This window comes from Chelon labrosus (genome assembly GCF_963514085.1).
Source record: "Chelon labrosus genome assembly, chromosome: 6".
Lineage (NCBI taxonomy): Eukaryota > Metazoa > Chordata > Actinopteri > Mugiliformes > Mugilidae > Chelon > Chelon labrosus.
The window spans coordinates 15,310,169-15,320,146 of NC_140342.1; the positions used below are offsets into that span (position 1 = coordinate 15,310,169).

The 9,978-nt window shown below is 40.6% G+C and overlaps 1 protein-coding gene across 2 annotated transcripts; it reads right to left on the minus strand.

Moving 5' to 3' along the window:
* Positions 1–2,596: 2,596 nt before the first annotated feature.
* On the minus strand, positions 2,597–9,703 carry LOC311489459 (NAD-dependent protein deacylase sirtuin-5, mitochondrial-like). Of its 2 annotated transcripts, none has more exons than XM_084546539.1 (9): positions 9,593–9,613; positions 7,772–7,876; positions 7,102–7,235; positions 6,727–6,952; positions 5,769–5,856; positions 5,598–5,651; positions 4,173–4,296; positions 3,901–4,016; positions 2,597–3,676 (listed from the first exon to the last, which is right to left on the minus strand). In XM_084546539.1, the coding sequence occupies exons 2-9, from the start codon at positions 7,869–7,871 to the stop codon at positions 3,607–3,609; spliced, it is 912 nt and encodes a 303-aa protein (XP_084402665.1). In that variant the 5' UTR covers positions 7,872–7,876; positions 9,593–9,613; the 3' UTR covers positions 2,597–3,606. The 2 variants fall into 2 exon arrangements, with proteins under 2 accessions (XP_084402665.1, XP_084402664.1); XM_084546538.1 differs by having other exon boundaries at positions 2,598–3,676; positions 7,772–7,880; positions 9,593–9,703.
* Positions 9,704–9,978: the final 275 nt, after the last annotated feature.

Sequence of the window (9,978 nt, forward strand, 5' to 3'; positions counted from 1 at the left end):
CACAGCATACACTGTGACTTGTCACATGAAAGAAAGCATTCTGGTTCCCAGGCAGGGAGTACAGACACAAATGTTTTGGAAGAGTAAGAGTCCTAAGATGGATCCCTGTGGAACACCACAGGAATATGATAAGGTGCAATTAATGCCTATTTAGGGAAAGGAATTACTTGGGGTTGGGATTTTATAGAGTATATTTTATAGAGGTAGGGAAACCTTCAAATAACTGATTAAGTGTATTAAAGTCAGTCAAGAAACAAGCTGACATGTCACAGCAGACAAAGCACAGGTGTATTAAAGATGGCTGCATTCAACTTAGGAGAGGTCATGCTTTTGCTGCAGTCACTTTTATGGTCAAATGGGACATGGTCATTAATACATGTCAAGACGTACATAACAAACCCGATTCTATCTGTGAGATAAGGTGCAGTGGGAAATAATTTCTTTAAATTTTATTGGCTAAAGAATTAAACTAGTGCAACTCTGAAATACCTGATCCCAGAGGAAACAGCACTGAAATAGGTTGGTAATTCTCCATTTTCCTTCTTTTTTTTTTTTTCTTTTTCAGCAACAGACCAGCTCTGGCCTGCTTAAGTCAAACAAATAAAAATACGACTCCTCTTTTCATGATCTGCCAGGACGCTCATCATTCCCTTTAGCTTTAAACACTGTGTTAAAATGCAGTTACTTCTTCCAGACTTGCTCTAGTTATTATCCAAACACTTTCAAACAACAGATATGCAACATGTTAACAAAACCTGTTTGAAACGAAACAGCTACCGTCCTCTTGAAATGTCAGAATGAGCCATGTCATACCTAACAGATGTTGACAGGGTCTGTGTAAGTGAGAAGCTACAGTATGTATCTGTGTAATGTTCACGGCTCCTCGACCAGCCTGACCTGGTTTGGTTTGACACTTCTGCCAGTCTGCATACAGAGAGGAAAATCACACCAACACACATACAGCACAAACACACACACACTTTTCAAACACATTCTTCCCCCTGGTGCAAGCACATGAACACACACACACACACACACACACACAGCCCAACACACTCATCCAACTGGCCATCAAACACCACTCTCAGCTTTTTTTTTTTTTTTTCCTCCAAGCCAACATAATAAGTCATGGATTCAATCACACGCACAGGCCCTCACATTACAACCAATATATGCCTGCCTATACACACAGGCGCACACAATCTCCCAGTCAATCTACCTACTCATTCAAAGACAGAGGGATATTTGTAGTGCTGCCAAAAGTGATGAGGAGTCTATTAACCCGAAAGGCTTCTGGGTCAGGGAGGAACTTTTCCACTTCCACCATTTCATCACTCCCCACTACATTCATGAATGAGCAGAGTTGACTGATCTGCAGCAGCCTCGATCACGTCAGCTCCAGAAATGACTGTATCAAGACAGCTGAGATTTCTCTTAAGTGCCTCTCCATGTACCTTTTTTTTTTTTTTTTTGTCGTGATGACAAATGGGACTTGGCCTTACCTCTCTTAGAAAGGAGGCACCGGCAATAGAAAAAGGAAATGAGAGAATCTAATCATGGCAGCGATGATATACATTAGCAGATGGAGATACTTTTTTTCTTTGGCAGGCAGAAAGATTTGATTTTGGATGCTAATTGTTGCCTCGGTGGAAAAAGAATAACACCAGAGAGGATACGGCGCCAGTATTTTCTCAGCACATGTGCAGTTTCGCCGATTGGTCCAACTGCGGCAAGTTTGTGTTTTTTTGCTTTTGTGGTGCTGCGATGCTGCGTGGACTAAAAACATTTATAATGAGAGCGATGAAACTATCGAGGGCATGAAATGAACAAACCTGAAGAGACTCCCCTGAGATATCAAAGATGGATTACGTACCTGTGTGAGTTAGTGAATGTGTGTGCAGACACCATTTACCCCGCCTTTCTTGAGAAAACTCCTTTATGACTGTCATTACATTAACATAACACTGTCTAATGAACATAACCCTCCACAGCTAATTTTAATTGTTCCAAGGCTTCCATCTCTTTCATTTCCACTGAACGGCTTAACAACATTAGTCCAGTCAGTGAATGAAGACAAACACTTCAGCAGCTTTGCCTCTAGGATGCACTAGGCCAGAACCTGCATGCTGGGATCCCAACTTGGAATGAAACTATAAATCTGAGTTGTTGAAAGATGATTACGAGGAGAAGCAGCATGTTCCCTTTTTCAATTTTGGGGGCATTTATCTGAAATATGATGCTTAACCAAAGTAAATCCTGAACTCATCACAGCTTGTAGACATAAAGTACGTAGATGGTGAGCAAAGTTTACAAGTTTGTCATGAACTAAGCTACAACCTACAAAAACAGGAAGAAAGAATAAAGTATTTTTCTCCTGAGGCAACCATCTAACCAACCACCAACACACACACACACAATCAATGGTAAAATAACACATGCAATTTATCTAAATCCCTATATGAGATCAGCTAAGACGGCGGACCACCTTGTGTCGACAGCTTTCCACTCCAAACCATTTCCATTTTCAGCAGCAGAGCGATTGAGCCCGATACTGTTTCCCCAGCTCGGCTCAGCCGTAACAGTTCACTGATGGCCTTGGGGTACTTAAATCTGCGTTTCCTCTCACTCATGCATACTAAGAGAGGAATCCGAGTGGATAAAAGGTTGCTTTCCTACGTCTCTCTCAGAGCAGAGTTATATGATGTTATATCAAGGATAGAAAGCTACATGCTGCCATCTACTGTACACTTGAAGAAAAAAAAGACACTGAGACTTAACATAACATCCAATGACACAAAATCATCTTAATTCCATTTAGTGTTTTAATAATCATGTTTTGTATAAAAGCACTGGCAGTTTTAATGGAATACATGATAAGACATTGTGCGTAAAGTTTGTGGACATGGGAGCTGTTGAACAAAATGATTTTAAGTGATTGCTAACATTTGCACACAACTTCCATCCAGAGACTGGATATACATTCTTTTTGAAAACACCGAAAAGTATAAAAATGAGTAATCCATGACTTGTAACTAGACCGAGGTCGTAATAAACAGCACTGTGAAGTCAACAAATTCTCCTTTTCTCTGCCTTCTTGGTCAGCATTGGACTCTGTACACTTGACTAAATCTCTGCAGCATTGGTTGATTTGTAGGTGAGGTTTGAAGCAAGCATTTGGTCGTGGTTGTGTAAACGGTTTGTAAGGGCACAAAATCATGTTACAGTCTGCAAGTCCGTTCATTCGGTCCTCTGTCGTCCTTTTGGAGTATAGTATTGCTAAGCGACAACCCCCTACCAGCATTTAATATAAAATAACACCATCTGATATCGGAAATGATTTCCTATGCAAAGGACTAAATACACAGCTCATTCCCTTTCTTTTATTAAGCTGCTGCATAGTTGCTTTATTCCAGTTAGTGAGCTACAGCTTCAAGTATTAAGAGATACGTCTCGAAAATTTGAAAAAGCTAAGTTATTTACATCTCTCCCTCTACCAGGCTGATTTTAGAACAAAGATTTTGGAAGAAATGCAAGTCCCACAGCTTGCTTTAAGAGTGTAAAAGAAGCCACCAATTGCTGTCTAAAAAGTCAGTCTGGTGGCTCTTGTTACATCTCCGATTCGTGTTGTGCCAAAGCTGGAGGCAACGTAGTTCCACATGGGCCCTGGAAATGGTACCTGTGTCATATCACACACAGACGGAGGAAAAACAAGATGCCGAAGGTCAGAATTGTGGGTTACAAGGCCATTCATTGGGTTGAACGAACTTTGCAGTAGGAGACAGAATCAAGACAACAAGTGACATGAAGGCAATGAATGTGGCGTAAACTGACAGTCGGTGACAAAACATATCGGTGCATATGTTCATCGTTAGATGCCAGTGAGTAACGTGACCAACTTACATGAAATACTCAGTTTTCGGTGTTGTAGTTGTATTAAACTCCGCAACCGGGACGCCTCTGGATGCGACCCGGGGGCCGAACATGGCGGCCGGGTAAACGATAGAAGATGTGCCCACCTATAGGTAAACAGAAGGGGCCAGTGACCAAAATGTCAGCTTTAAATCGACTGTACTGTACTGTACGTCATGTCTGGTTCTGAAAAATTCTGAACAAACACAATGTTACGTAAGGGTATTACATCTATGTCATGCTAATAAATGAAGAACACTCACCACAAGACAGAGATCACAGATTTCCATTTCTTTTTCCACCTTGGTCAGGATGTGCGAATCCAGAGTCTCCCCGAAAAATACCACGTTAGGCCTCAACAGACCATGGCAGTCCCTTTCGTCACACCTTGGTACAGCAGTATGTAATAGTCCTTACATTAATTGTGTCATAGCACATTTGTCACAAAACAAATCATGCAGTCCTACTCGCTGATAGGATGTGGTGGGAAGAGTAACATGCTTGATATATTAGGCTTACACAAAAATTAGAAGCAGCTGTTGCTCAACGTGCAACTATTGAGCTTTGAATTTCAGCCACACTCACAAGGAGAAGAAGATATTAATAGCACACCACTGCCCCCAAGTGGAAAACTTAAGTTTAGGAAATATGGAAAGGCATGATGAAATAAATTCCTGAGGACTTGGAGAATTTGCACTGGGCTCGTTAAATCTGCTCTCACGCTGACTTAAAAGGTCATAAGCTCATAGCTACAACAGTGCAAAGGAGCATTCTCTGAGAGGAAGAGAATTCAGCAGGCACTGTGTAGTCTGGGATCACCGGGCTCAGACAGACAAATGTGAGAATCTGTAGGTTTATATAAGATGAAGTTTGAAGGAAATGAAAAAGAATACAGGCGGCTTAATGAAGTGCTGAACTGCAAATACATTATTTCTACAAGCCTGTACCACTACCAGAGCTGGTAAGGGAGAGATGGGACAGGGAAGAGTGGATTAAGTACATTTTATTTATTATACTTCATTGAAAGTTTGATTAATGAACATTAACCAACATCCTAGTATTTTCTGTTTCTTGAGGGTTTTTTTTCCAGTGTTGCAGGATTCAGATATTAGGACATCGCTAACCGCGCTAATTGCATCCCTCTTTCCTTGTTAAGGAGAAAGAGGATTTCCAGAGGTTGTTGCACACACAAAAGAAAAAAAAAATGTAATAAATCCGGTAGATTCTTGCTAAATTGAAAAAAGATACTGCACCAAAACAATGAAACCTAATGAATGACGTGATCTTTGAATTAGAAATGATAAAATTCTCATTAAAAATGAAGAGGAGAAAAATCAGATCAGGCAAACTTTTATGGATTTAAGTTTAACTTTACGTTTACTATTTTTCTCTTTTCCTCTAGGGTGATATGCTACGATTTGTGTTGCTCTTGTTGTGATGTTTTGTTCTGTAAAATGCTCAAAGTAAAAAAAAAAAAAAAAAAAAAGATCATGCATAATGCAGAATCAGCCAAGCTGAAAATGGGTCTGTAAAACCAACCCACATGCAATTAACAGAACAACAAAATTTGGTGAAGCTGCAATTCGGGCTGTTGTGTCTGACTGACTGCAGCAAGCATGAGAAGTGCAGAACAAAAAGCTTAGCAAATCTGGCTCGGCGTTATTAATATGAAGCGAAAATAATCCCACCTTGGCAGTTTATCCACAGGAATCTGGGCATCAGCAACATCTGGGCCAGGTTCACTGCACATTAACAGAACAAGCACCGTGAGTCAAAAAGCACGTTAACCGTGCAGGGGTCAACCTACACATTCTGAATGTTTATCAGCTTGTGTACATTCTAGAGGTAGAGACTCTTACCCTTTGTCCTTTAAGGCGGCGCATATGGGGCTGCGCTTGTTCACAGTCACATGCCCGCAGCTCACACAGCGTGTCTCCATCAGACTGCCTGCAGTAACACATACAAAACACAGCTGTTTTTCATTTAGCCCTCACAGAAAACCCACCCCACTCAGAAAGTTTTGACCATAATAAGTTCTAGGCCCAACTCTGCTAAATAGAAGAGAGAATTCAATGAATGAGAGATATTATTGTTTTAGCAGCACTTACACCATGGTTTGCCCCAGAAAAAAAGCTAAACAAAATAGTTGCCTTAAGACTGAATCAATACTTGAGCAGGACACTTTTGGACTTCGTCCACTGACACAGTGACTAACTCTGTGGGCTGATGTTTGTTTGAGAAACTAACAGCTATGAATCAGATGTTTCCATACACCAGTAAAACCACTGGTTGCCGTCAAAGTTTCCATCCCCTGTTTCTGACCCACTCAAGCTGTTTGTTTAATTTCAAAACCTAAATCCGAGCAGTAACCACACACACATGTGCATGTGATTTACGCTAAGTTTGATTGTATTTAACCACTATTCTATGTTTTGTTTGCACTTTGTTTCTCATTTATTATATTTTAGCAATTGTTTAGGTGTTTTATGTAAAGCACTTTCTTACTTTCTTTTAAAGAGTGCTACATAAATAAAATAAAGTATTTCACGTGGACTTTTCTTTAGGTTTCAGTGCATCACAAAGCTAGCCCTGCAATAGACTGGCGACCTGTTCAGGGTGTACCCCGCCTCTCGCCTAATGACAGCTGGGATAGGCTCCAACCCCCCCCTCGCGACCCTTCACAGGACACGCAGTTACAGAAGATGAATGAATGAATGAATTAATGCATCATAAAGCTAATAAAATTATACAAAAAGAATTATGACAAGCGTCAGCTATGTTGTTCTGCGCAATTTCATAATGATGTTTCCAGCTCACCATGAATCTTGAGAACATGCTTGGACCCGGCCTGTCGGTGCAGGTCGTCTACGCACTGAGTGATAACAACCACAGAGCGTCCCTGCTTCCTCAGCCGCGCCTCACACTCTGCTATGGCCACATGGGCGGCACTGGGCTTCTTGTTCAACGCCATCTCCCTTCGGTAATGGTAGAACTCCCAGACCCGAGACGGGTTGCGCGAGAAGGCTTCTGGAGTCGCCAGGTCCTGAGGATACACGCACAGCCACGATAAAATTAACTCAATCATTGTGAACCCCAAATGGAAATCAGACAAAAACACAAAACTCTGAGTTAAATAAAAAGACTAAAAATATAGCCATGTCCAAGTGTGTGTTTTGCTTCTTTATCAATTACCTGAGACTGCCACTTCCTCCATTTCTCATTTTCTCCCCTGAATGTCGGCACTCCACTTTCTGCGCTCACACCTGCCCCTGTGATGATTGCTATGTGCCTAGCTTTGGAAAAGGCCAAGCGGAATTCAGACATGTCTGGGAAAAAATAAAAGGAAAACCAACATTAGATTAGGAGCCATCATCAGACTGAATGCCAAGCAGTAGTTCCAGAAATGCAAAAAAATCTAATTAGGGACCAAACAGAGACAACAATCAATCAGTTAGCTGAGTCAGTGGTATTATCCCATTAATTTAATGAAACCAACTTAAAGGCAAATGATCTTCCTATGTGGCTAATCTACAAAGAGTCTGTCTGTTTTTCATTCATTAGCATTTAATAATTGATTGATTTTTCACTTATGTCCCTGGTACAACAATACTGCTATTCGGTAAGTAAGAGTGCTACTAAACACCAATCATAACTAGCTTCTACTTTCCATGTATATATGTACATACAAGGAATTTGTTCTCTGCAAAGTCACATCCCAATGTTTCTTTGCTAACCACAAATCCACAGGTCCACTGTAAAAAAAAAAAAAACATTTATTTCCAACATTTAACTGTTTAATTTCCCTCCCATATATTACTGGCTCACCTCCACCGTTTAAAGAATGACCAAAGCTTTCCTTTACCTGAGCTGGGTCTTGCCGCGTCAACCAATGGCCCTTTCGTCACATGAGTGGAGCACATGCGGCGGCCAAGTGCAATAACAGCTCGATTTTGGAGAAGCATTGTGACTATCTGACCAGATAAAGAAAATAAAAGAAAATATTCAGGGTATAATCCACAATTTGTATCTTGTGTTTTATGCATAGACAGATAGATCGATATATAGATAGATGCAGCGGGTAAAATAAGTATTGAACACATCACCATTTTTCTCAGTACATATATTTCTGCAGGTGCTACTGAGAAATTTTCACCAAATGCCAGTAACAACCCACACATGCAAAGAAATCAAACGTTAAACATACATACATTAAGTTACGTTTTAAAAATTGGAACCTGGTGAAATTATGTCGTTTCCACTTCTGGATTATAGGCCCAACAGTGCTCACTGGAGCATTCAGAAATAACCAAGGCCATCAGTATGTTTTGCAACATTAACATTGTGAAGGTCTTGAGAGAGCTCTTTGGTTTTACCCATCACGAGATGTTTCTTGTGTGACACCTTGGCAACGAGACACCTTTTTATAGGCCGTCAGTTGGAACTGAACCAGCTGATATTAATTTGCACTGACGAGGGGCAGGATTGCTTTCTAATTGCTGATAGATTTCAGCTGGTGTCTTGGCTTTCCGTGCCTTTCTGCACCTCCATTTCTTCATATGTTCAATACCTTTTCCTTGTGTCATTCCATTTTTTAACACGTAACTTAATTTTAGATATCTAACATCTGATTTCTTTGCAAACGGGGGTTGCATGGGTTGTCACCGACAGCTGGTGAAAATTTCACGTCAGTAGCACCTTTAGAAATATGCTTACTGAGAAAAATTGTGACGTGTTCCAGTACTTATTTTACCTGCTATACACATGTAAATAGATATACTTTATTAATCCTGCAAGGAGAAATTGTTGTGTTTCAGCAGGAGAATACAACAAAATACAAATAAAAAAGGTTAAGGTTGAAAAACAAAAAACATGCAAGTTCCATGCAGGTAAAGATGAGATGAGTTCCTCATTATATTATATCCACTTTTATAAAAATTAAATATGAAAGAGAAGCCTTTTACTTAAACTTATGATGCATCAGGGCTTATTCAAGTGGATGAATTAACAAATATGAACAATGGGAAACAGGTTCCAGCTTATATTGTATGACTGCAACATATCAAAATGAACACAAGGCAGCAAAAAGATATTCAAGGCCACTGTGCGGTTAGATTTTAGATTTAAACGTAGCCTGCAACTGCGACAAACCTGAGACAGTCTGGAGTTTGGCACTGATAAAGAAAGGAATGTGCACAGTACAATCAATCGCAAAACGAACATGCTGGCAGTTCTTCTCTTCTTTTGACCATGAACAAAAGAAAAGGAAACAACTGGGCGAGCCTGATCAAACTTTAAGAGACAAATGTGTCGAAACGAGTTTAACAAGATGCCCAGCCTAAACCACAATACAAGGACTACACCTCAAAGACGTGTAGGCATTCTGCACATTTGCAGAAGTTACAGCCAAGTTTTAGTCCTGTGGTCGTACGCTGGTCACGTTACTACCAAATGGCTAACATATGGAAAGTCGACGCTGTTTACTTAAGCTGACATGTTGCAAAGCCTTGTACAAGCACCGAAAGCATCGAAAATAGAGGTAGTTGTGGCTCAAATCTGGACGTGCACGCCGTCACATAAGCAGGAACTAACGGGGCACACGTAAACTTTTCACTAATAAAGCCGTACGAGCAGAAACCCGAGCGGATACACACGTATTAAAACAAAATTGCGTCAATAACTTTACCTCGCCGAGTGTTCTCCCTCCTGTCAGAGCAGAAAAAACACGTCGAGTGGGCTTGTTTACCTCTAACTCTGAAACGAACACGAGCGACCGTAAACGTGCCCAGCGATGTCGTAAACGAGCTCTGGAAAAAAACGCACAGTGTGGTTTAGTGGCGCCGGCTGGTGGTAGACCGGCGACACTGCAGCTCATTCAGGATGATTCATTCATTCTCAAGTTGGGAAAATAATAATAATATCACAAGAGACGCAAACGTCCATTGTAAAATATATTTTAATTGTTGTTTGGAGCATGAATGACTTAACCACTGATATAGTTTGTTGTGTTTTTAGTGTAATGATGGTTTAATGAATCCTTATCTTCCTGACGATAGAAATCTTAACTGAGCA

Excerpts from the sequence above, each read along its gene's own strand:
- LOC311489459 (XM_084546539.1), bottom strand. The coding sequence starts at position 7,871 with ATGCTTCTCCAAAATCGAGCTGTTATTGCACTTGGCCGCCGCATGTGC. Across the intron at positions 7,236-7,771 it reads CGCGGCAAGACCCAGCTCAG|ACATGTCTGAATTCCGCTTG; the intron begins GTAAAGGAAAGC and ends ATTTTTTCCCAG. Across the intron at positions 5,857-6,726 it reads GCATGTTCTCAAGATTCATG|GCAGTCTGATGGAGACACGC; the intron begins GTGAGCTGGAAA and ends GTGTTACTGCAG.